The sequence below is a fragment of the Sturnus vulgaris genome, chromosome 7, assembly GCF_052056855.1.
Source record: "Sturnus vulgaris isolate bStuVul1 chromosome 7, bStuVul1.hap1, whole genome shotgun sequence".
NCBI classification, from domain to species: Eukaryota; Metazoa; Chordata; class Aves; order Passeriformes; family Sturnidae; genus Sturnus; species Sturnus vulgaris.
In genome coordinates this window covers 11,223,906-11,247,569 of record NC_142249.1, presented here as the reverse complement: position 1 = coordinate 11,247,569, position 23,664 = coordinate 11,223,906, and the positions used below count along the sequence as shown (strand labels likewise).

The 23,664-nt window shown below is 43.5% G+C and overlaps 1 protein-coding gene across 4 annotated transcripts; it reads left to right on the top strand.

Moving 5' to 3' along the window:
* Positions 1-183: 183 nt before the first annotated feature.
* Positions 184-23,633, top strand: STAT1 (signal transducer and activator of transcription 1). 4 transcript variants are annotated; one of them, XM_088167785.1, is made up of 25 exons: positions 184-235; positions 345-648; positions 2,740-2,868; positions 3,502-3,646; positions 3,946-4,044; positions 5,354-5,449; positions 6,107-6,185; positions 6,789-6,880; positions 7,100-7,251; positions 7,510-7,668; positions 8,670-8,762; positions 9,195-9,254; positions 10,412-10,441; positions 10,526-10,619; positions 11,491-11,532; positions 12,002-12,085; positions 12,622-12,720; positions 13,198-13,333; positions 15,061-15,116; positions 16,224-16,318; positions 18,342-18,481; positions 19,707-19,892; positions 20,406-20,481; positions 20,870-20,972; positions 21,535-23,633. In XM_088167785.1, exons 3-25 carry the CDS (start codon positions 2,741-2,743, stop codon positions 21,556-21,558), a joined length of 2,268 nt encoding a protein of 755 aa, XP_088023911.1. In that variant the 5' UTR covers positions 184-235; positions 345-648; position 2,740; the 3' UTR covers positions 21,559-23,633. The 4 variants fall into 4 exon arrangements, with proteins under 4 accessions (XP_088023911.1, XP_088023912.1, XP_088023913.1 ...); XM_088167786.1 differs by having other exon boundaries at positions 190-235; positions 510-648; XM_088167787.1 differs by lacking the exon at positions 345-648 and having other exon boundaries at positions 217-235.
* The last annotated feature ends 31 nt before the right edge of the window (positions 23,634-23,664 follow it).

Sequence of the window (23,664 nt, the reverse complement as noted above, 5' to 3'; positions counted from 1 at the left end):
GGGCTGGCAGAGCGGGCTGGAAGGGCCGAGCCGGAGCCGCAGCCCCCCGGGCCCTCAGGGCCGCCCTCAGCCCTGCCCTCAGCGCTGGTTTCGCTTTCGCCTTGGCGCCCGCGCTGCCTTTCCCAGAAGTCACGTGACGCGCCCACCGCCCGGGAACGCCCCCGGCCCGCCCCCGCGCATGCGCAGTCGCGCGCGGTTCCTCGAGCGCAGCCGGCAGCGCCGAGCCGGACCTGAGGTGAGAGGAGCGGGCGTGAGGGGAGCGGGAGCGGCGCTGCCGGGCACTGCTGCGCGTCGGGGGTTGGCGGGGCGAATGCGCGGTGTAACTAAAGCTGTCGTTTCCTCAGACTGCCCGTGCCCGCGGGGCACCCGCCGAGCTTTGCGCTTTGGTGTCTTTGCACCTGGGGAAACCGGTGTCTCCTAGCGGTCTTCATTCCCGGCAGGGACACCCCTGCTGTCTTATCGCCTGTTGCATCCGCTCCCAAGTGCAGCTTTTGGCTCGCTCTCTACAGCTCACCCTGTCCTGCGCCTCTCCACACCTGCGGTGCCCGGGAGAGCTCGAAGCGGACCGCTGACCCCGGCACGGCGCTGACACCGATCCCGCTGATCATCCTGCGCCTCCAGCATCGCTGGGCAGCCTCTGCTGAACAGGTGCGGTGCTCCCAGCCGCGGGGCTGAGCCGGCCGGGAGCCGGGGGAACGCGGGCAGGGAGCCGGCCGGGGGCAGGCACGGCTGCCCGCGCCCTTTGCTCCGGAACCGCGCCGCGTGGATCGGCCGCGATCACCCGCGAATGGCAGGAAAGGAGGTGGAGAAGGGCCAGGATGGAGTCCTGGGGTGCATTGGGTGGTCAGCCACCTCTGCGCAGCCCTGGTGAGGCACATCTGGAGTGCCGTGTCCAGGTCTGAGCTCCTCGGTACAAAAAACACGAGGAGCTGCTGGAGAGGGTCCAGCAGAGGTCACAGAGATGAGGGATCTGGAGCGCTCTCTCGCAAGGAGAGACTGCGGGAGCTGGGCCCGTTTAGTCTGGACTAGAGAAGACTGAGAGGGGATCTCATCATTACACATAAATATCTCAAAGGCAGGTGCCAAGAGGATGGTGCCAGACTCTTTTCAGTGGTGCCCAGCGACAGGATGAGGAGCAATGGCCACAAACTAAAACACGGCAAGTTCCACCTCAACATGAGGAAGAACTTATTTACATTGAGGGTGGCAGAGCACTAGAACAGGCTGCCCAGGGTGATAGTGGAGTCCCCCTCTTTGGGACTGACTGCTACAGCACACTCAAATGCTGTGTTATCTGTAATCTGAAAAGCACATGCATCAAAAGCCTCAAAGCCCTCACTTTAAACATGACATTTTTAACTCCTTTGCTTCTCACACCTAGCACATGCCACTCAGCAGCCAAAGGCACTGGCATATAAAAAGTAAAGGATTTGGTAGGAAGGGGCATAGAAGATAGTCCTTTACCTTGATGCTGCCCTGTTCTTATGGGCCTTCTAGGCAGCCATTAAAAAACAATGATATGAGTGGATTTGCATCTCATCACCTGTATTTTCACCCTGTTCCTTCAGCATATCTTAACATGCCATTTCCACTACAAGCTGATAACCTGCAGCTTAGAAGTGATCTTAGAAGAGACCATACCTCAGAGCTAAAGTACTCTTACAAAAGTGTTAGGACTGAGAGAAGCCATTCTGTGCAGCCTTAGTTCATTTAAGCACCCTTTATCTGCTGCACTGGTTACTTGGATTAAGCCTGAAAATAAGATCACGAGAACTAAAACACATAGAAAAAAACATCTTTCCAGTACTTCTTCATTTAAAGTGACTTGAGATGTAGTCCATTTTCAGAGCAGGCAAGTCTGGACACAAATAGCAAACTCAAAATGGGCACTTAGAGGGGTCTCTAATTTTTCACTCACACTCTTGGTGGTGGGGAATACATCTGCACAAAGAAAAGGTGATACTCCACATTTAGGATCTCAGTTATGCAGAGTACAGGTATCAAACACATAGGTCCTCATTTCCATATCTCTGCTAAGCAAGAAAGCAGTAACGCTAACCCTAAAGGCCATGAAATTGAGTTCATAGGAAAAGAAAAAAAGAAAGCACCACACAGCCACTCACTCACTTCCCTTCCTTCCCACAAGGTGGGATGGGGAGAGAATCAGAAGGGTAGAAGTGAGGAACTGAGAGATTATGGGCTAAGATAAAGACAGCTTAACAGGTAAAGGAAAAGCCGTGTACACAAGAAAAGCAAAAGACAGGTGTTCAGCCACCCCATGAAAGCCAGGCTCCATCACGCCTAACAGTGGCCTGAGGAGACAAACACCATCATGCAAAATGTCTCCTGACAGCTCTGTGAGCATGGTGCCACATGGTCTGGAATGTCCCTTTGGTCACCTGTGGCCAGCTGCCCAGCTGTGTCCCCTCCCAACTCTTTGTGCTCCCCCAGCCTCCTCACTGGTGGGGTGGGGTGAGGAGCAGAAAGGGCCTTGATGCTGTGTAAGCCCTGCTCAGCTGCAACAAAAACATCCCTGTATTGCCAGCGCTGTTTCCTGCACAAATCCAAAACTGCCCCATGCTAGCTACTGTGAACAAAATAAACTTCATCCAAGCCAAAATCAGCACATCCTCCAATTTTGTCAGTGTTCCTGAAAACTTTAAATTACTTATTTTTCAGCAGTTCAGTCTAAATACTAGTTAAACATTTACACTGACTTTTTTCCCACCCTTTCCTCAGAATGACTCAGTGGTATCAGCTACAGCAGCTTGATTCCAAGTATTTGGAGCAAGTTCACCAGCTGTACGATGACAGCTTTCCTATGGAGATCAGGCAGTACCTGGCACAGTGGCTGGAAAACCAGGATTGGTAAGCCCACTAATTAATTTGGCTTTGGGTTGTATGATAAGCATTGCCCTCAGACATGCAGTTACAGGCAGCAACAGAATGCTGGGGAAGCAAGCTGCTAGGTGATCCTTTGTTGGTAGGATGCTTCAGGAGCTCTGTGGGTGCTCCAGCCTGTATTCCTGCCCCTCTTCAGGGCTTTCTAGAGGAACCTGATACCTGGAGTAAGTGTCCTTGCTCATAATGCTCTCACTGGTCTAGAACAAAAGTGGTTGTTTAAGACCAATTAGTTACTACCTTGGTAGCATCAGTATCTCACTCTTCAAAAATCTGGACTTCTGCCAGACTTTCTGTGGAGTGTCTTCTCTTTGAGGAGTGGTACAACATGCACATGCATCAGGGTCACTTTTAGGTTCCTGATGTGCATGGAAGGAGTAAATGAATTTGAACAGAATGTGGCAAAAATAATAGAGAAACAACATTTCTGTATCAAGGAAAGTAAAGTTAAGAGAAACTGGCTTACATTTGAAGGTAATTCTCAGTGCTTGCATATTCTACAGGTGGAGTTGGGGATTAAAAATCAAGTATGCTTATATGTATTTCTTGGCTCTTGTATTGGAAGTGTATTTAACCCAAGCATGCTTTACATGCTTCTAGGGAACACGCGGCCAACAATGTATCATTTGCTACACTGTTATTCCATGAACTGCTGTCACAGCTTGATGATCAATTTAGTAGATTCTTGATAGAAAACAACTTTTTGCTGCAGCACAACATAAGGAAAAGCAAACGTAATCTTCAGGTACGCCTGGGTTCTCTATCTTTATATTTGCTTGATTGGCTTCAGTGCAATTGGATGTCTCTATCCTGCTGTGAGGCATTTTCACAGAGGATGTGTGAGAGAAAAAAAAAGCCACAATTTAAGTGTTGCTCCATTTTTGTTTTGATTGGCTACAGTTAGAAAGTTAGAGTTGATTTAGCAGTACAGTTACAGTTTGAGAACTAGTGAGTTACTGAAGGACAAGATATTATGTGAATGGACTTTAACATACTTTAACTTTTTTTGACATAACTTTTAATAGACTGTGTCTCTAATGCTAGGATAACTTCCAAGAAGACCCAATACACATGGCAATGATCATCCACAACTGTCTGAAAGAAGAGAGGAAAATACTGAACTGTGCCCGGGCATCCAATGAGGTAACAGTCTTGAAATGTCTCCTGCAGTTGTATCTTCCCTTTCCTGTTATTTGGGACAAGGGAAGTGGATGAAGGCTGGCAGAGGAAACAGGCTGTCCTCTCTCTGCCCAATACAAAGTTCCTTAAAAAAGAGAAGAATGAACATTGATATGTACTAGCTGGAGAATGCTGATTTGTACCAGCTGGACAGCATGGCTCTTTTCTGCTGAGTGAAGCATTTAGAGGATAAATGGCCAGGAAATAACTTTTATTCCTTGAGTCATGTAAAAGCTATGCTGGTTGTTTTAATGCTTATTTAGTATGATATAGCCTGATGGGCTAATTGGATTTTGTTTTAATAATTAGTGCTTAACTCATATATCCATAAAGATTTTAGGTTTGTTCTTTTGCATTTTACTCCCCAGTTTACTCTCCATGAAGCAGCTGAGCATGCTTCTTTGGCCTATCTCTGAAAAAATGATGCATCATTCTCCTTCCCAGTTGTCTCCAAGTATTTCTTTCTATTTTTGGTGGTGTTTTGGGCTGGTTTTTTTAATGAAGCCCTTTTCTTTCTTCTGAATTATAGGTAAAGCCATATCTTCTCCTTCCACACCCATTCTCCAGCTTCTCACTTTTTTTTTCCCCTTTGCAAGAACTATTTTGCAATAAAAAATCCGTAGTTGGGAAAGGCATGCAAAATGTATAGATAGCTGTAATCCACTTATGTAGAAATAAAGTGATGACTGACCAAACATGTTAATTTCCAGTACAGAAATACCTTTATAGCAAGGCTTTGAATGTGCAGCATGGGAAGAGCACTTGGGCACGAGCTTTCAACAAGGGGCCCTTTGCAGCAGTGTCCAAAGCAGCTGCTCTAAGAGTGTGACTGACAGAGCCCCTGTAGCTGCAGCACAGCTGTTCAGTCCTGGCATAAAGCATAGTGACAGACAGCACCTGCTGCTGCCTTTCCAGTGTGCAATAAATGTGGGTCATCAAAAAGGGAAAGGGAATTACAGAATGGTTTGGATTTGGAAGGACTTTAGAGATCATCTGCCTTTCTGTAGACTAGGTTGCTCAAAGGCCAATCCAGCTTGGCCATCACTTCTACCAGACTTAAATCCATGATGGGAGACCTTTGACTGTTTACCAAAATAAATACTTTGTTTCTTTCAAATTCAGATGAATTTGATTTTTTTATACTACAAAATTTTACTATGATTCATCAGAACAAGCCATGCTTCCTCAGGTTGTTTGTTAACAAATATCACTAATTTTCATTAATGAAAAAAGTTATGGGTCACTCTGTTTTGACTACTTCTTCTTCCTTCAGATGGAAATAGGGAGTGTACAGAACACTGCAGCTGGGATGCCAGACAAACAGAAGGAGCTTGATGCCAAAGTTAGGGCAGTAAAAAGCAGTGTTACAGTAAGTATGATATAACTTTTCTCCGTAGTGTTTGTTGGTTTGCAGATGTTGAAAATTAGACTTGATAAAGTTACAAATAAAAGATAGGGGTTTTCAAGTCTATAAACCAGGGATTGCCTGAACACAGGAAGTACCTTGTGTCTAAACTTTAGCAACAAAAGCTTTTTACCCATCTGAAATACTAGCAAATGGGGAAAAAAACCAAACTCTTAAATCATAACTGACCAGTTCGTTGCTAACTAGAAGATGTACTTTTTTTAGCATCTAGATGTTTGTCTTAATAAATACAGTCACAACAGAAAGCTTTTCTCCGAATAGTATGTAAGTATTTGAAAGTTTAAAATGCTATGTGCTGTTCCAAGTTTTTCCACTATAGCCTAGGTTCTGCTAAACTCTGTGAACTTACATGGCTTGACCACAAGGGCATTTCCATACTTTATAACTAGCAGATTTCAGTTAGCTGAGAAGGAGGAAGGGTGAATAGGTGGTGATAAAATTTAGGAACATATCCTGTTAGGGAGTTCCAGGAAAAAGCATTGCTACAAAACTCGACTTCATGTCTGCCAGGGGTGCTACCAGGCAGTTCCTAATCAGATGAAGTCTTGCATTACTTGAAAATATTAAATAAATGTGGCCACCCTGACTCATGCATTACAGGATGTAGAGCAGGACATCAAGACATTAGAGGATATGCAAGATGAATATGACTTCAAATGTAAAACCCTGCAGAACAGAGGTGAGTCATTTTTCAAGGACATCCCCCCTATTGTATATAGTTTGTCAGAGTAAACTGCTTGTTATGTCAGGGCACTGAGCTTAATGTTACACAGCCAAACTTACTGGTAATGTCCCTTGTTGATTAACTCTGCTTTACACTGAAACCTAAAGTTCTGCATCTGTCTTTTGTTCCAAGTAAAAGACCCTCCTCGTTAACACAGCACTCCTTTGCCCTTTCCATCCCTTTGCCACTAGAAGTAACAAACCCTGTAGGCTCTGTGACCCTTCAGCCATACACTTAATAAGTGATGTTTCACAAATGCCAAACCAGCTTTAGGTTTTGAAGGCTTTTGTGTACCAAAGGAAACACACAGAGTCCACACTGGTTTCATTATACACCTCTGTCTCTATTGTCAAATTCTTTGCTCTAGAAATGGCTTTAGTTTCCAACTTGGCAGAGCTGACTATCCCTCAGAAAAGGGACACGGTCAGAAGGTAGTAAGGAAAGCACTGAGCCACGATGTTGCTTTTTGTATCTGTCCCCTTCTCACCTCAGCATTTCCCTCACCCATCCTTCAGCACTCCTTCAGCCTCACATTCACAATTTGGATTTATTTTACAGAACACGAGTCCAATAGTATGTCTCAGGAGGAATACAAGAAAGAACAGCTGAATCTCCAGCATATGTTTTTATCACTGGACTGCAAGAGAAAGGTAGTTTTCTTTCAGAAGTCAGCAGCTCTTCATCTAAAGTACATGTTCATTTTCATTGAATTGACATGAATTACCAGTAGGAAAGTTTTTTTTTAATATGTCAGTGGAACTGAGGTCTTTGCAGAATTTTGCAAAACAGATGAGTACTAGCTAAAACAGTACCTAGTTCTCCTATATGAAGTATTTCTAATAAACAGGGTAATTTCATATCCTCTGTAGGAGGTGGTGAATAAGATAGTGCAGCTGCTGCAGATCACAGAGCACACACAGGCTGCCCTTATTAATGATGAGCTGGTGGAGTGGAAGCACAGGCAGCAGACAGCCTGCATTGGTGGGCCACCCAACGCCTGCCTCGACCGCCTGCAGAACTGGTAAGTCGTTTGTAAGACCACATTTAAGCTGTGTTATGAAGGAACATCACATCTAGGAAATAGACTGATTATTTGTCTTACCCATTTTCATTTTGTCTTAGCATAACTACATTCATTTTATCACCTCAACACATTTCCATTGAGCACAAAGTGCACTCCAGGCACTGCCTCATCCTCAGGGACAGTCACCTGGCTGGTGCCTCTGCATTAGTACAATAGAAAAATGTGCTAAAAGTAATAAGATCATGTCAATTGTAGGTTCACCATTGTTGCTGAAAGCCTACAGCAAGTTCGTCAGCAGCTCAAGAAGCTTGAGGAACTGGAACAGAAGTTTACCTATGACCCTGATCCCATCACAAAAAATAAACAAGTTCTGCAGGACCGAACACACAAGCTTTTCCAACAACTCATCCAAAGGTAACAGACCATAAGGATCTTTTGAATAAATAGATGAAAAGCACCTTCCCTACTGTTCCCTCGGTATTTATTGCATACTGTCTTTTCATTTTCCAAGGTTTTCCTAAGTTTGTCCAATATTAAACTGAATTACTGTTTTTGAGATATACCCCATCTAGGATTTCCACAGGTTCAGGCCTATGGAAAGGGTTTGTGCACAGTCATTATTGAAGTTAGCAGGAGCTTTGCTGCAGTACACAATAATTACAGAATCAAACTCCCAGTCTGTTAGTCCACTTCTTACTTCAAGCTTCAAACCCTGCAAAGTTCAAGTGAAGAGAGGCAGAAACAATCTGCATCAAGCTGTGCCCAATATAGATATACACTAGATTCTCCAATCCTTTGTCACTGGACACATCATCTTTGCCTCCAGCATGGGAAGGCCAGCCCTGCCTCTCTATCACCTTTATGATGCAAGTTACTGCAGCTGGGAGTTGCCTCACATAAGGATCAGAGTCCTGTTCTGTAAAGGCACAGAAAAAAATTCGGGGTGTATCAAAACAGGTCAGCCCCAGAAGTTTTTTTTGTTGGGTTAGCTGGCCCTCATCAAATCCCTTGCTGGTGTATCTATCCCTTGGGCATATGTTGTTAGACAGCACTGTCACTGTAAGAAGTCAGGAAGCCCTGGGAATGAAAAACAAAGCAACTCCTCACTTGCACCATGCTAATTACAGCACAATGTTTCCTTGCTTGATTTCAGCGAAGTGTGATGTAGCAACCTCCCGCCTCAAGCCATCAGTGTATTGCAGAAAAGCCAACACTTAGAAAATCACTATTTCTGGCCCCATTGAAAAAATTGAAAGGAGCTGATGCACACACCTCTGTTGGAGATTGAAACTGAGTGAATAAAGTGTATAGTATTACCAGTAAATCAACATTCTTTTAAAGTTCACTTTTATGTGGTTTCTTATTTAAGAACAGCACAGATAAATCATAGTGCCTTTACTCTGTTCTTCCCATAGCTCCTTTGTGGTAGAGAGGCAGCCTTGCATGCCAACACACCCTCAGAGGCCACTGGTCCTGAAGACAGGAGTGCAGTTTACTGTGAAGCTGAGGTATGTTTTCCTCTTTCCCTGTTCCTGTTTTGTGGTAAAGCTTTCCTGTCAGCGGCTTCCTGCAGCCCAGAGGATTGCACAGCCTGCCCTGCAGCCCAAGGGCTGAGGCCAGGAGGAGGGAAGTGCTGTGAGCAGGGGCTTTCTTCTGGCAGACCTTAACTCACGTTCAGCTTTTGCCCTTTCCCAGAAGTGGGGTGTACTGAATGTGTAACAAACAGAACCAAACAGCAAGAAGACACATGCAGAGCACTTTGTCATGCCAAAGAGTAACTCATATGCCCATTTAGTTTTATCTCTAAGTGCTGTCTTGTATGGAGCAAGCTTGGAGCCTGCATGTGGCCCCAAGTCTGTTTAAATATCTGTGGTAAGCATCACAATAGAAGACAACCCATATTTTTCAATTGCTGACAAAAAAAATACTTCTCTTTCCAGATTACTGGTGAAACTGCAGGAACTGAACTACAATTTGAAAGTGAAAGTTTTATTTGATAAGTATGTTGCATTTATTTCATCCCTCTTATGTTAATGGTAAACAGTCCCTACACTCAAACCCAAGAGCAGTTGTATTATAAGTGTTGAGTAGGCCAGCAGCAGGCTGGTTCTCTGTGGCTGCAGGTACATCCTTCCCTTTTCCTTACCAATTCCCTTGCTCTGAATATTTCTCTGCCACCAGAAACATGTCACAAAGTGCAGATGTCCTCAGCTTCTCACCATCAACTCCACAGAGGAGAGCTCACTGTTGCTAAATCAGATACAGCACCTGGGCAACAGCCACTCTGCTGGGGTGTTTCACCTGGATTAGCACGAGGAGATAGTGTAGAATTGGACTCCACCATTTCTAGTCACATAATTCAGTCACATCTTTAGAATCCCTTACTTTTTGGGTAGTGTCTAGTAAGGAATATAGTTATCCTCAAGCTGCCTTTGAATTAGGGATATAATCTGCCTACCTACCTGTAACACAACATGTTCTCAAGCAGAGAAAAAAACTACAGCAGTTGAAACAGATCAATACCAGTCTTTTATATTTTGTAAACAGCTCAGGTGAGTTTTGCACTTAATTCAAGGGCAGGGAAAGAAATGTGACAGGCTGTCCAAAATAATAATAGAGACTGTGCTTTCAAGAAAGCAAGTGGGTTTGTGTCTTCCCAGCCAAGTAATTTTGTTCACTTGAAATGGCTCTAGGGTGCCAAAACTTGCATAGAATAGTAAAAAAGTAAAAATTAATTCTTGCGTGGTTGTGGGAGGAAAGTCTTTGAGAAGTGCCCTAGATAGAATGCAACTCAGTAAAATCCCAAGTGCTGGGAAACCAATTCAAGTGATGCAGCAATTTATTCAACAATTTTAAAAGCAGATTTAGAGTGGCAGAACTATTTTTTTTTTTCTTCAGAGTTAAAACCTATATAGTAAAAGAGAGGACTTATTTTGATTATAAAGCCCCCATAGCAATATCAAACCTCAGTAAAACACAGGCAGTGTAGCACAGTATTTGACTGCTTGAACCAATTGCCTCATCTTTTGCACAAGAATTTCACGAAAGCATTTCACCAGTTTTCAATCAAGTCTGTCAGCTACTAAAACATGCACATTTTCTCTGTCTGTGGCAGAATCTTTAAAAGATTATTTTGTCTTTTCTTTTTTCTTGACAGAGATGTAACTGAGAAGAACTCAGTCAAAGGGTATGTGGCATCAGAGTTTGATATATTAATGTTAGGTTCTTTCAATGAATGTGAGATTTAATTACGTTTTCTCTCTTTGTGTAGGTTCAGGAAATTTAATATTTTGGGAACAAACACAAAAGTAATGAACATGGAAGAATCTACTAATGGAAGTCTAGCAGCAGAATTCAGGCACTTGGTAGGGGGTTGGTTTTTTCTTTCTATTACTGATACATTGATTTTGTAGGTAGAGCATGGTAGGAAGGAAACAAATAACAATTGCTTTTGTTATTGAAGTCATTCATTTTTGTGTAAAGAGGAACTATGATTATCTCTCCTTTTTCTTTGTTCTGTCCTTTTAAAAATATTTTGCCTGTTTCAATCAAAATGGGACAGGAATGCAAACAAGATTATTTACTGCCATACAGCTTATGCTGCAGTGGGTTCTTTGAAGAAGGAAGTTACAAGAGCCTAGAAGGACTGGTTTGGGCCTTTCAGAGGAAAGTCCATAGGTAGGGAAGTGTGGAATAGTTCAAAGAGCTTTGAGTGTGGAAGATGAAAATTGTCAAGGAGTGTGCAGCTGCAAGGAAGTCAGTGCTTTTGGCAGACTACAACACTTGTGATCTGCAGATTGTGAGGGAACAGATTGGTTCCATCACTACGACAGGAAGGGAAAAATGCAAGTCCGGAACCAGGGAACTTGGAACTCTGCCTTCATTGTCCAGAACTGAGACTGTCTAGAGTTTATAATCTGATTCAGAGGGGCGCTTTGATAAACCAGTATTGCATCTGATCCTGATTTCATACTGCTTCTGTTCTTAAAAGGCCTCTTGCATAAGGGCATTGCATCATAACCGTGCATTATCTTTTTTCACAGATGAACAGTTTATAAAACGGCAATAGTTACCTACAGTTTAATCCTTTGGCTCCCACAGCTTAAAACCAAATAGAATCAGACACTAGTGCAGCAAGTTTGCATACAGCAGAGCAAGTGGAGCATGCAGACCTGCTCTACTACTTCCATTTATGGCCACTATAAATGAGTGACAGGTTTTTTTGTTTGTTTGCAGCAACTGAAAGAACAGAAAAACACAGGGAGCAGAACAAATGAGGTAAGCAGCACTAACCTTTCCTTTGTAAAGTTTTAGCATAATACTAACAAGGCATTCATTTAAGACAATGCTCTCTGCTCAGACCCATGAAAGACGCACATGGGATGAGAGATCATAGGAGAGGAGTTCAGTATTTCTACAAAGTGATCCATGTAGGAAGAGTCTGCAAGGAGAGCTACTGCCAGAATGGCAGTGAGGGACTCTCCCACACTGGCCTCTGCCTTTAACAGGGCTTCCTGGCAAGCAGAGATTTTTGTATGGCTTATAGGTAGTAGCCACAAAAAAACCAAAAAACATGCCTGGAGAGGCAGTTTTAGAAAGTCATCACTGTCACTTGACTTTGACCTATAAGCTCTTACTGAGGTCTAGAGCATGTGACCAAGGGCAAAAAAGTTTTCCCCATGGTAAAGCCCCATTACTTCACCCTAGGAGTTTTCAGTCCCTGAAAACTTCTGGTTTTTTTTTAAAGGGTCCTCTCATTGTAACAGAAGAGCTTCACTCTCTGAGTTTTGAGACACAGCTGTGCCAGCCTGGTTTGGTAATAGACTTAGAGGTAAGTCTTAGATCAAACACATGAACTTCAGTGCTTGTGTGTCATTCGTGCTGACAGTCTTTACTTTTTTCTCTCTTTTTTTTGTCTTTTAGTGCTAGGATATCAAACACCTTCAGTTTTTTCAAATTATGGGAACGACACTTCACAACAACTCTGTATAGATACAGAGAGGGAATTCTGTCAGATCTCTGGGAACATAAGAATAGATGTGCTTTGCAAAGTGTCTGATACCTAGAGGGTTTAAACCACAGGGTTGGTTATCAGTTTACATTTATTTCAGAACCAGTCTGCTGTGAACTCTACTGTCACTATCAGTGCTGTCATAACTGACACTAAATGAAAGTCTTTATTAGACAAAAATCCCCCAAGTATTTCCAGTATTTCATCATACTTTCTCCTCTACATACAAACTTCTGTTGAAAAAGTCGAGATTATGCAAGCAGGGAATTAAAACAGAAATGGGGTTATGGATAATCTCGAGGATTGTGGCAACAATGCAAGGTAACCTGACATGTTTCCTTTTGTGCCCCTTTCAGACCACATCCCTTCCCATTGTTGTGATCTCAAACGTGAGCCAGCTTCCCAGTGGATGGGCTTCTATCTTGTGGTTCAACATGCTGTCTACTGATCCCAAGGTATTTGCAAGGAAAAAAAATGTTTTATCAGGTACTATGTCTAATTTTCAAGCATTGTTTCCAAGTGGTTGCTGTTTTTAGCTCTTCAGATGACTCTTAATGAGTTTCAGGTGTAGAGAGAGGCAGCGACTTCCCTGACCTAAACAGAGCAATGTTGAAACCCACATAAGGGTAGTCTACATGTATTCAGGATATACAGCATACAGTGAGAAGCCAAATGAACGTTCAAGAGCTCAATTATGGTGCACTCAAGTCACCCAGCAATTCTGCCTGCTGGGAGAAGACATATCCAGTGCCCCAGAGATTGCTTTTCTTGGTAAAGAGTGCCTGGAAGAGTAGCTGCCTGCTTCTGCAGAGCTGTCTCAAGCTGACATCTGTTCTTAAAACTGGAGTTTGTTTTGGCAATACAAAACTTCAAGTGGCATTCTAAAATTAATGTTTGTTAACTGTAGCTTTTATTTTTCTCTTCCATTCTAGAACCTGTCCTTCTTTCTGAATCCACCTTGTGCAAAGTGGTCTAAGCTTTCTGACGTTCTGAGTTGGCAGTTTTCTTCTGTAACAAAGAGAGGACTGAATGCAGATCAGCTGAGCATGCTGGGAGAGAAGCTCCTTGGTAAGGTCTGCTTTCATCACAGACAGCCTGTTTGAATTGAAGCTAGTTCTGCACCTTTTCCTGCAACTCATTTTAAAGTTTTCCTTTCACAGCTTTCCCTCTTCTACAATATAACTTAGTAGCAATGAAGCACTTTCCACTTTGGGAGTTTTACACATTAGAGCAACACAGACTGGGCCTAATTCTACCTTTTGAAGTAACACTCATGCTTAATCAAGTCTTTGAAGTGGAAGTCTCTTGGCATCTCTTGGGTTTTGTTTTTAAATCCACCTCCATTCATTTTAACTTCATGCATGCCCCCAGCTACAGTGGGGATTCACTCTGCATAAACACAGTTGCAGTATCAGCATGCAAACACTATGAAGCTGCTAAAGGATATCACACTGAATTATCTCCCACACGAGTGTCCTTAATAAAAGCCTCATCAGCCGTGGGTTTTGTTTCCAAACTCTTTGCAATTTGCCTGAATAAGCAGGGCACTTGAGACTGCTACTGATTTTGCACAGTAGACACTAGATGAAAAATACTGTTGATTCGGTATATTTCACCAACCTTAAGTTTCAGGAAAAAATTATATTTAAAGGTATTTGAGATTAGTGTGTCTAGGTGGCAAGTACAGCATTGCACTCTCTAATTCCCCCAAGACATAAGATCTGACAAAAAGCTGTTAATTTATTAGATTACTTTTCAAATTCCTACAAGGAGCATAGTTTTGGGGTTTTTTTTGTTTAATGAACCAACATAAAGAGAACAGTGATATATTTCTATGGCAAATTTGCATTTCAGAACTACTGGGATTTTGTTGAGCTCTGGTAGGGTTGCTAGTTAAATCTTATCTCTGTAGATAAAAATATCACTCAGCTGAAAAAAATCCTGATTGCTGCACACTGTATATTCAGATTCCTCAGTGCAAGGAGACAGAACCAGCAGAGTGCCAGGGTACAACCTGGCTGCTGGTTTTGAAATGTGGAACTTGACAGCATCCTGATCTCTTAACCCCAGTAGTATCAGTAACAAGCTCCTTAACCCAGTTTACTTTTAGAAAAATGGCAGAGAAAAGTATATTTACTGGAAGCCATAGCATATTTAGTGGGAAGCATTTGGCTCTGACTACAGTCAGGGTCTGCAGAGCTCCAGCTACTGTAGGCCCAGCATTGGACTTCTCTTTGTGGCTTGGATATGGTTATGAAATACTGTGTACATAAAAAACAAGGCTGAGGGAAACAACTGCAACAGGAATGAGTCTGTGGTTGGGGTAGGCCTAGGAGTCAAGAGTTTCTGGGGCAAAAGCCTGCAAATCACCAGAATCAGGCAGGAAAGGGCTTAATCTCAGAGAGAGGCTGCAGGGTCTGCTGAGCCTGCAGAGGAGCTGGTGGGCTGCAGTCTTCTTGTGCTGGCAAGAAATGTGCAAGGATTCATTTTCCTTCCTGGAAGCGTTTTGCAGCTGGCAAGTGTTTGGTGCAGGACAGCACAGAAAATGTCAGGATGGATTGGTTCCCATAACACAAGGGCTGCTCACACAGGTTTAGTTATTGTAAAACCTCCCAGAGGGGAACTTTGCAACCTCCTCTGCAGTAGCTATGAAAGCACAGCAGCCTGCCCTTCCTTTTCTTTCTTAGTCCAACAGCTGACTTGCAAATAAACACTCAGAACTTGGTTTTCTAAGTACTTTTAGCCTTGCTAAGTAGCTTACAGAACATGACTGAAGTCAAATTTATTGTGTTCAGGGCCAACAAATGGAGGATCTCAGGATGGCCTTATTCCTTGGACAAGATTCTGCAAGGTATGCACAGTTATAAAAACTGAGATGGAAGAAGGATCTCATCTTACTTTATTGGGGATTTTGTTTGGGGTTTTTTTTGTTTGTTTTCCCCCAAAAGGTAGCATCCCCTAATTATTCTAGGCCTTACGTGGTCATGGGAGGCTTTGGTGGTGAGGTTAAAGTAGCACCAGGACCAAAAAGAGCTTGCAATGGCAAGGAATAGATGATTTTGAGACTCTTTTTCATCCATGTAAACTCCATAAGGAAAAAAAAGAAAGGTATCTTTCAAACACAGCATCCCCATTATTATTAATGCTGCCATTAATAGAATAGTTCTCCATTTTGACTATTATTGAAAATGCAAACAAAGCAACCAGCAAGATGAACAATTCATCTGTATCTTAGTGAAGGACATTTCCCAGACCAGGGGAAACTGGATCAGGGTGAGGATTAACAGGGGGTGGCTGAGAGGGTCAGTATGACGACAGAAAGCCACATCATGGAATTTCACAACCCTGGCTGAAGCAAGACACAAGGACTCTGCACATTTTTTTTCAGCTTTAGACCCTAAGCTGGTATAGTTAAGTAGGAGATTACAGCAACCAGGAGCAGACTTCAGGGGAAGAGCAAGGCTCTGGTGACCTACAAATTCAACTTCATTGATACAGATGCCTCGCGAGACATTGAGATCCAGGTCTCAACAGAAAGTGTCTCTAAGGTCTTCTGCTAGCCAGCCCAGTCAAAAACCCAAATGGCATGGGTTTGCATGTCCAACAACTCCATAGGGATAGCACCCAGGCAGGAAAAAGAGCCTTTTATCTGCTCTGAGACCAGTGTTGTTGCATTTAAGAGGTGATGGATCACATATTTGTGGGTACTGGAGACTCAGGCATTTTTCTCATAGTGCCTCTTGCCTTTAGATTCAGTGCATGCTTCATTGCCTTCTGGAATGAAGGGGCACTAAAAGAGTCATAAGAGAATATAGGGAGGGTGGGGGAAAAACGAAAAAGGGAGAAAAACAAGAACAAGGATTGAAACCTTGCCTTCCTCTCTGCTTAACAAAACTCATGTCTCATTATCCCTGTTCTACCCCCTCCCCTCCCTGCCTTTCCATATTCTGAATTTCAGGAAAATATAAATGATAAAAATTTCCCCTTTTGGCTGTGGATTGAGGGAATCCTGGAACTCATTAAGAAACATCTCCTGTGTCTCTGGAATGATGGGTAAGACCTGAGTGAATTTAAAGATGTGGGTATTGCCTCAGACCTCACTTTTAGGCTAGCAGTTGCACCCTCACGTTTGGAGGTTGTTTGTGCAGAGGGTGGATCTTGAAACCGGTAAAATCTGAAACAAATGAATTCTCGTAGTGAGGAAACCTCTGATGAGGCAACTACTAAAAGCAAGAACATCAGATGAGAGTTGTCCCTTTTCAGTCACAGAACAAGGCTGTGACTGTTGGATTAGATTTTGTTTTGCCTCTGCTCCCACTGTAAGTCGGTTCTTTCCACATCCTAGCACACAGCCAAGAAAAACTGAAGCACAAGAATGTATAAGTCATAGTGATACCCATTTTAAAAACCCAGAACCCAAACTCCCTGCCCGAAGAGAGTTACTGTGAGCTGCCTGGAGGTGGCAGCAGCCAGACTCAGAATGCCTGTGCCTGCACCGCGGGCCCAGAACCAGGCAGTCTTCACTGATTTTAAGAGCATTACAAAGTAGGAGGACTCTGCCAGATGGGAACACAGTTCCATTTGCCCTTTAATACTGGTTTAGTAAACTTTTCTTCTGGGATTTCCGATTTAGGAAGTAATTCTGCCCAAACTAGGCTTATCCAAAGTCACAATCCTGCATTTTAGCTTTAGCCACATTATGAAACCTCATCACACACCACACTCACAGTGGAGCATCCTAGTATTCCACACTTCTGCAGAATCTACAGCAACAGGATTGTTTTGCCTTGCTACATTCAGCAGTGGGCTGAATATAAACATTTTTACCCCCCAGCTCCAGAAGAGTTCTGTCAAAGCCCTGTGCAGTACAAGCCTTGTTTCCCTGCCCAAACTTCCTCCTTTCTTTGCTGAGGGGGCTGCAGTGCAGTAGGAATATTTGTCACCATTACTGAAGCAGAGTGGCAGTTCTGGGATTGGGATTACATGTGGATTTGGTACAGGTTTGAATAGCAGACACTCCCCTTGTATACAAAAGAGTAAGTAATACAACCTCAGGAACACCTGCCTTTCTTCATACTTAAGAGATAGAGATAAGACTTCCCTTATACAGAGAATATTGACTACTGAACACATTTGTTACCTAAGCATGGCATTTAAACCAAAAAAAACCACAAAACTCACCAATCAAACCCCTAAAACAGGGCAGCTTACAACATCTGAAATTCTAAGCAAAATTATGATTGTTTAGGGTTTTTTTTTTTGCAGAACTCACTTTCCCTAACAATGCATACAAGGACAGTCATAGTACTCAAAATATAATTATTGATGGAGTAATTTGAGGAATAAGAAGCAGAGAAAACCTTTGGAAAAAAAAAACAAACCGACAAAAGCAAAATACCAACCAAGAAACCAACCAAAAGCAAAGACCTGGGGCTTGGCCAGGGTTATACCCTAGTATTGACTTGAACAACTCCCCAGTACCTGTCCAGATCAATCAGTCTCTTACAATTACCACACCAGCCTCCTTCTCCATACAATAACAACTGCTTAGCAAAGTAAGTCACAAGAGTTTAACAGTTCCTGTAGAAAACATGCTCAAGGCCCAAAGCAAACCCTTTATTTGAAAGGGTGCAATCTGGCAGCTGGCAAAGTTTGTTTCATCGGCCAAAAAGAAGAAACAACTGTTCCTTAGCATACTTTTGAATTTAAAGTGAACTGCTAGCTGGGCTCTGACCCTGTTACACACATGTAACTTCACTTCTGCTCCCACAGCCCGGCTTTCACAGCAGAATGGACAATCTTGTCTGTTCCTAGTTCAGAAAGATGTTTGTATAAGCCCCCAGGCTGAAGTGAGAATGCTGGGGGAAGCTGTGGTGATTCATGCTTCGTGGCAGCCATGAATCACCACCTGTCTGCAGCCAGTCAGTCCTGCTGCCAGCTCTTCACAGCCTTCTGTGAGGCTTTCTTTACTTCAGCTCTTTTAAGTGAGGGAAGCTTTTTAGTTTTCCTAGCTGGCCCAGCACAGCTTAGGTTTTATGTTGGGGAGTACCTCAGCTCTTTCTTTTCAACATTACAGCTGCATTATGGGCTTCATCAGCAAAGAGAGAGAACGTGCTCTGCTGAAGGACCAGAGCCCAGGAACATTTTTATTGAGATTCAGTGAAAGCAGCAAGGAGGGAGCAATCACCTTTACCTGGGTAGAGGAATCTCAGAATGGTAAGTCAGCAACAGAGAACCTTTGTTGATCTGCTTGCATCAGAACAAGAAGTCTTTATGCCCTTCTTTTCCACCCGAAGGACCAGCACAACACCCCTGACAGCAGCAGGACACAAACAACAATAGGGACACGCCATACTTGGGGTAACTCAAACCACACAATGAATTGATCAAGGTTTCAGCTAGGACAAGTAGCACTTCCCAGGTCCTGCCTCTGGCCTGGAAGCTGAGTAGGAAAAACTGCCTGGACTGTCTTCCCTGCCCCTTAGGCTCTCTCCCAGCCTTTAGTACACACACACCTCCATCTCCTTCCAAGCCCAAATGCAGCTTTTGTTCCTTCCTTCCTTCCTTCCTTCCTTCCTTCCTTCCTTCCTTCCTTCCTTCCTTCCTTCCTTCCTTCCTTCCCACACTCCCCCTAGGTAAATTACATACCTCATTTTCCAAGTAGTTCTCCTTCCTCCCCTTGTCCAAAAGGATCAGTGAAGAGCTTGCTTCTTCGGTGAGCTGGACTAGTTTCTCACCCTCTCTTAAGGAAACCTAGAGGCATCCCAGCTACGAAAAGTTAAAACCTCCCTTGTACCCAGTCAGGGCTCTCCCCTCACCACCCTCATTACACAGCCCCACCTGCCGGCATGGGGCAGCTGTTGACACTTCACTTTGATGAGCCCCAAACTAGCAGCAGGTGGAAGAGAAACTGCTGAATGTACTTGGGTGACTTCTTTGCCTTTGCTGCCTTCATACCTGAGACATCCAGAAGTTAAGCAAAAGAATTTTGATAGTATTTGGAGCATTCAGGAAGGCTTATGTGTCTCTCTTGATGACTCATAAAACCCTCAAGTGGTGTATTTGGATCAAATCTCCCAATAGGCAGCAGAATTTGAATTACATAATTTGGAAGAAGGTTAAAAAGGCAGCACAACTTAAATTACTTAATGAAGTACTGCAATTTATTTCCATGGACAAGTCACACCGGTCATTCTGAATACAAAACACACCAAGAGCCATCACTGTGTGCTGTCCCCTCCATGCCTCCCTACCCCACAGAACAATTCTGCTCCCTTTGACAGGCATTAAATACTTCCTGCAGCACTGTAGGTGTTGTCCAGGCAAGACGTTTGCTCATGTGAGCTCTGAATTTGTGGAAGTGGCTGCAGCTTTTCTGGACACTTCCAGGAAAAAAAAACTTTGAAACGAGCTTTAAGAACTGCTGTTCTCTCCTCTGCAGAGCTACAGTTCCACTCAGTAGAACCCTACACGAAGAAGGAGCTCTCAGCCGTGACCTTCCCCGACATCATCCGCAATTACAAAGTGATGGCAGCTGAAAACATTCCCGAGAACCCACTGCGGTTCCTGTACCCCAATATACCCAAAGACAACGCCTTTGGCAAATACTACTCCAGGCCTAAGGAGGGTGAGTGCTCTGTGGGGCTCCTGCCTTTTAGCTTGCACGGTTGTTCCTGAGCTGCTGGGCACTGCACAATTTATGTGGCATGGAAGGAAAGGGAGCAGCTGGCCTCAATGCCTTGGCAGCTTGTCCCATGTTTACAGGTTAAGAAAAGGTGATAGGTTATTCTTTTTAAACAGGAATAGCATGAGACCTAATTAGACCAAAAACTGAAACCCCTAATTGTCCCTGGCCCTCCAGCTCAGCTGTCATGTGATCCTGTGAGTTGTTCCAGAAATGTAGGTTCCCACTAACAGCCCTGACCATGACTGTTTATGGGAGGGGTTTCTTTGCCATTTTCTATAGGAGAACAAGAAAAACTGACTAAAAATGGAATAAATTAACTATAGTGCTGTAAAATGCATGACAGAAACTTGCACGTTATTTGGGTCATAGGCTGTATTTTTGGTACAGTAAAGATGAAAATATGACATAAACTTGCTGAAAAAAACTCACAAGCTTTTTTTTCTCTCCTTGAAGCACCAGAGCCAATGGATTTGGATGGTCCCAAGGGAAACGGCTACATCAAGACTGAGTTAATCTCTGTATCTGAAGTGTAAGTTCTCACAAAAATGCTGGATATTTAAGATCTGATCATAAGATTTTAGCTGTAGCTCATGTCTTTCTATACTATTTAAGCTGTAGGTGTCCCGTCAAGTCTTTCCTCTTTGAGAATCTGATCACAACACATTAATGCACTGCTGTGTCCAAACCACCATTTTTAGGTAAAAAACCTAGAAACTTGCAGGGAGTTGTACTGGCATGTAATTTCTTGAAAAGCACGTTCTCAAAGACTTATTGGACTTCTTTGATTAGGATGTGCACCCCTGAGTAGTCTGAGTTTTCATTTAAAGCCAGGCTGGCTTTGCAAAGCCTGGTTTTCCAGGGTAGCCCAGCTGTGCCCCGTTTCTTTAGTGACAGTTAATCTTGCTCTTCTCCATCAGCCACCCTTCCAGGCTGCAGTCTCCCGAGAACCTGCTGCCCATGTCTCCCGAGGAGTTTGATGAGGTGTCTCGGATGGTGGGCCCTGCAGAGATCGATACTGTGGTATGTATCATGGGCCAGCCTGGAGCAGGAGGGCTGAGCCACAACTTGCTTTTCCTTCCCTCCCCCCTTTAGACATACCTCAGACACTTAAGCAAGCACTGAGAATATGTCTCTTCACAAGCATAGGAAAAGCTGGGAATCCAGAGTTAGAGTGGGATTGCCAGTAGTTGTTTTTTCCATGTGTCTGCAGGGAGAGGGGTGAAGAACAGGAGAGCAAAGCTTCCTCTGTGTGCCTTGCAGGTGGAGGGAAGACAGAAAGGGAGGAAGGAGTATCCCTGTAGTGCCTCTGGTGGGGTCTGTATGAGGAGGGCCCCGAGCAGGAGTGAATTTGTAAGTGTTGCCCTGCCAGTGCTGGCTAGGTACTGCCTGTTAACAGAGCAGCGTTGTCTTCCCAGGGTGTGCTTCAGAAAAACAAACAAATTAAAGTGATCCCCACCTTCCTGAATCCTAAAAATGTGGATCAGGTGTGATTGGGGCAGAACTTGGTCATGCTCTGTGGTTAGCAAAGACTTGAGAACCAGGGCTGGGCCTGTGTAATGGAGGTTTCCTTTTCTCCTTGCAGATGTGTACACACATTCAGCTCTGAGCTTTGGCTGAGCTTTCCCTGCATCATTAGCATGGCTTCATGCATCCTGTGGTGACAGCGCTTCCCCTCTTTGGTTTCTCAGCCTGAAGGTCCAGCAGCACTTTTAGCTAATGGGAATATCAACAGCACCAGCCTGAGCAGCCTCATTACATGCCTATCTTTGTTTAATTAGCAAGATACCATGCACATCTTTGTTTAATTAGCAAGATACTGTGCCAGACTGGAGGAAGAGGAAGGTGGGAATGTGAGCTCCTCAATGACAGTGGTGGGAAAAACATGCATTCATTGTTTGAAGGAATTAGTTAAAGGTTTAAAACAGTTGATTGTACATAGAAGGCTTCAAAGAAAGGCTGGTTCTTTTGCAGAGGTTCTGTTCAGAAAGCTTACATCTCAAATTTTTGTCTGCATCACAAAAGGAAAACATTCTACAGCTAACATGCCACACCAATTCCACGTGCTTCTGAAGTTTGTTGTGCTTTTAGCTCTTCTGGGCATGGCCCATTGAGAGAGGAGAAGCCCAAAATGTTTTCTGCATTTCATTTTCGCAGTTTTCACAAGGCATAATCTTGTGTAGGATGTTTAGCACCATCTTTCCCAAAAAAAGCATTTCTTAGGACACCACCTTCAATGCAAGCTGCATTGGCACACGCTGAGCTTGCAACCCAAGGTGTATAATCAAGACTAAAGCTTCTGCAGACTGCAGTCATCAGACAAAATCGGCACCTCCTCTTAGAAGACTGCAAAAGGGATTAAGTATGGTTTTATTTACTGTGCCTAATCTGCCAAGGTGAGGATCTGGTCCCTCCCCTTATCTTCTGCAATAATACAGACCCCACATAGGTTATAACAGGTGGAATGGAACTCAGTTTTCTCATGCATTATGAACCAGGGCATTTATTTAACTGTTAATTTGAATAGCTAAAAGATTTTGCAGGCTTTGATAATGAAGTGGTTTTGTGATTAGGGGTAAGACGCAGCAAAGTGAAGAAGTTAAAGTTTATCCATAGCAATGGCTGCAGGGTATGCAGTCTGCAGGACTGAAAGGATGAAGCTGTACTTCCACCAGAGGAGGAACAGGTTTGTTTCTCAGCACGTTTAAGGCAGTTAGCAACTCCCAGTTAAGAGGCAAGGCTGTTCTAGGTCTCGCTGTCAAAGGATACCTATTAGTGCAGGCTGCTAATTAGCACGGAGCTGAGCAGAGGGGCTGCAGAGCACTCGGGCTGTACCCCACCTGTCCAGGTACAGGAACGGGACAGCCACTGGAGGGGGCCCTGCCTCAGCAGGGGTTGGACAAGGTCACCTCCAGAGGCCACTCCAGACCCATCAGCTGCTGTCTGGGAAAAAAAAGACTGCTTCAGTTTGGTGTGTCATGCCCAAGATCATGCCCAAGACATCTGATGTGCCTCCTGCAAAAGCTTCAAAGAAAAATTAAAGGACCTAGAAAGCATGTAACACATGTATTTAAATGAAAGCATTGCAAACTGACCTATTTCCAGTGCCCTGGGTTATAGAGATTAACAGTGCTACAGGAAATGACTTAATGCTTTTATCTTACTGTAAGTAGCTGAATGTGTATCTGTTACTAATACAAAAATTAAGTTGTTTTTTTGAGCTGTGCTTTGTATTCATGTTCTGCATGTCATTACTTTTGTACGTCACTTTTGTGGGACTTATAGCAGTGGCCTCATTCACAGCTTGGTCTTTCCATAGCCGTAGTTCTAGAAGCAGTGATTTTCCTCAATGGAATAGTTTTATATATTTTAAATAAATGGAACTGTCAGTTTCCACTTTTGTTCTCTGTCTCATGTTTTGGCTAGGTCTATTATAAAGTGGATGTGCCAGTCAGTATTTTACTACTCTGTATCTCATTTTAAACTTGTTTGTGCAACTAAAGAGTTACAGCTCTGGGGCCCAAGGCAGTACTGCTGCTTTTAATTCTCTGCATTCTTAAAGATCTGTCTGCACTGGAGTTCTTAGAAGGTGGCTGTTAACTTTTTTTTATCACTGCTTGTATCACTTCATTCATTTGTTTCTGTACCCATACAACCTTCAATAAACTGAATTTGAATTTCTAATTTGAGTCCTCAGTAGGATAACTGATCTATG

What these genes read in the sequence shown, in the direction of transcription:
- STAT1 (XM_088167785.1), top strand. Translation starts at nt 2,741, where the DNA reads ATGACTCAGTGGTATCAGCTACAGCAGCTTGATTCCAAGTATTTGGAG. An exon ending in TGGCTGGAAAACCAGGATTG is followed by an intron (nt 2,869 to 3,501) that starts GTAAGCCCACTA and finishes ACATGCTTCTAG; the next exon opens with GGAACACGCGGCCAACAATG. An exon ending in CAGCAGAATTCAGGCACTTG is followed by an intron (nt 10,620 to 11,490) that starts GTAGGGGGTTGG and finishes GTTTGTTTGCAG; the next exon opens with CAACTGAAAGAACAGAAAAA.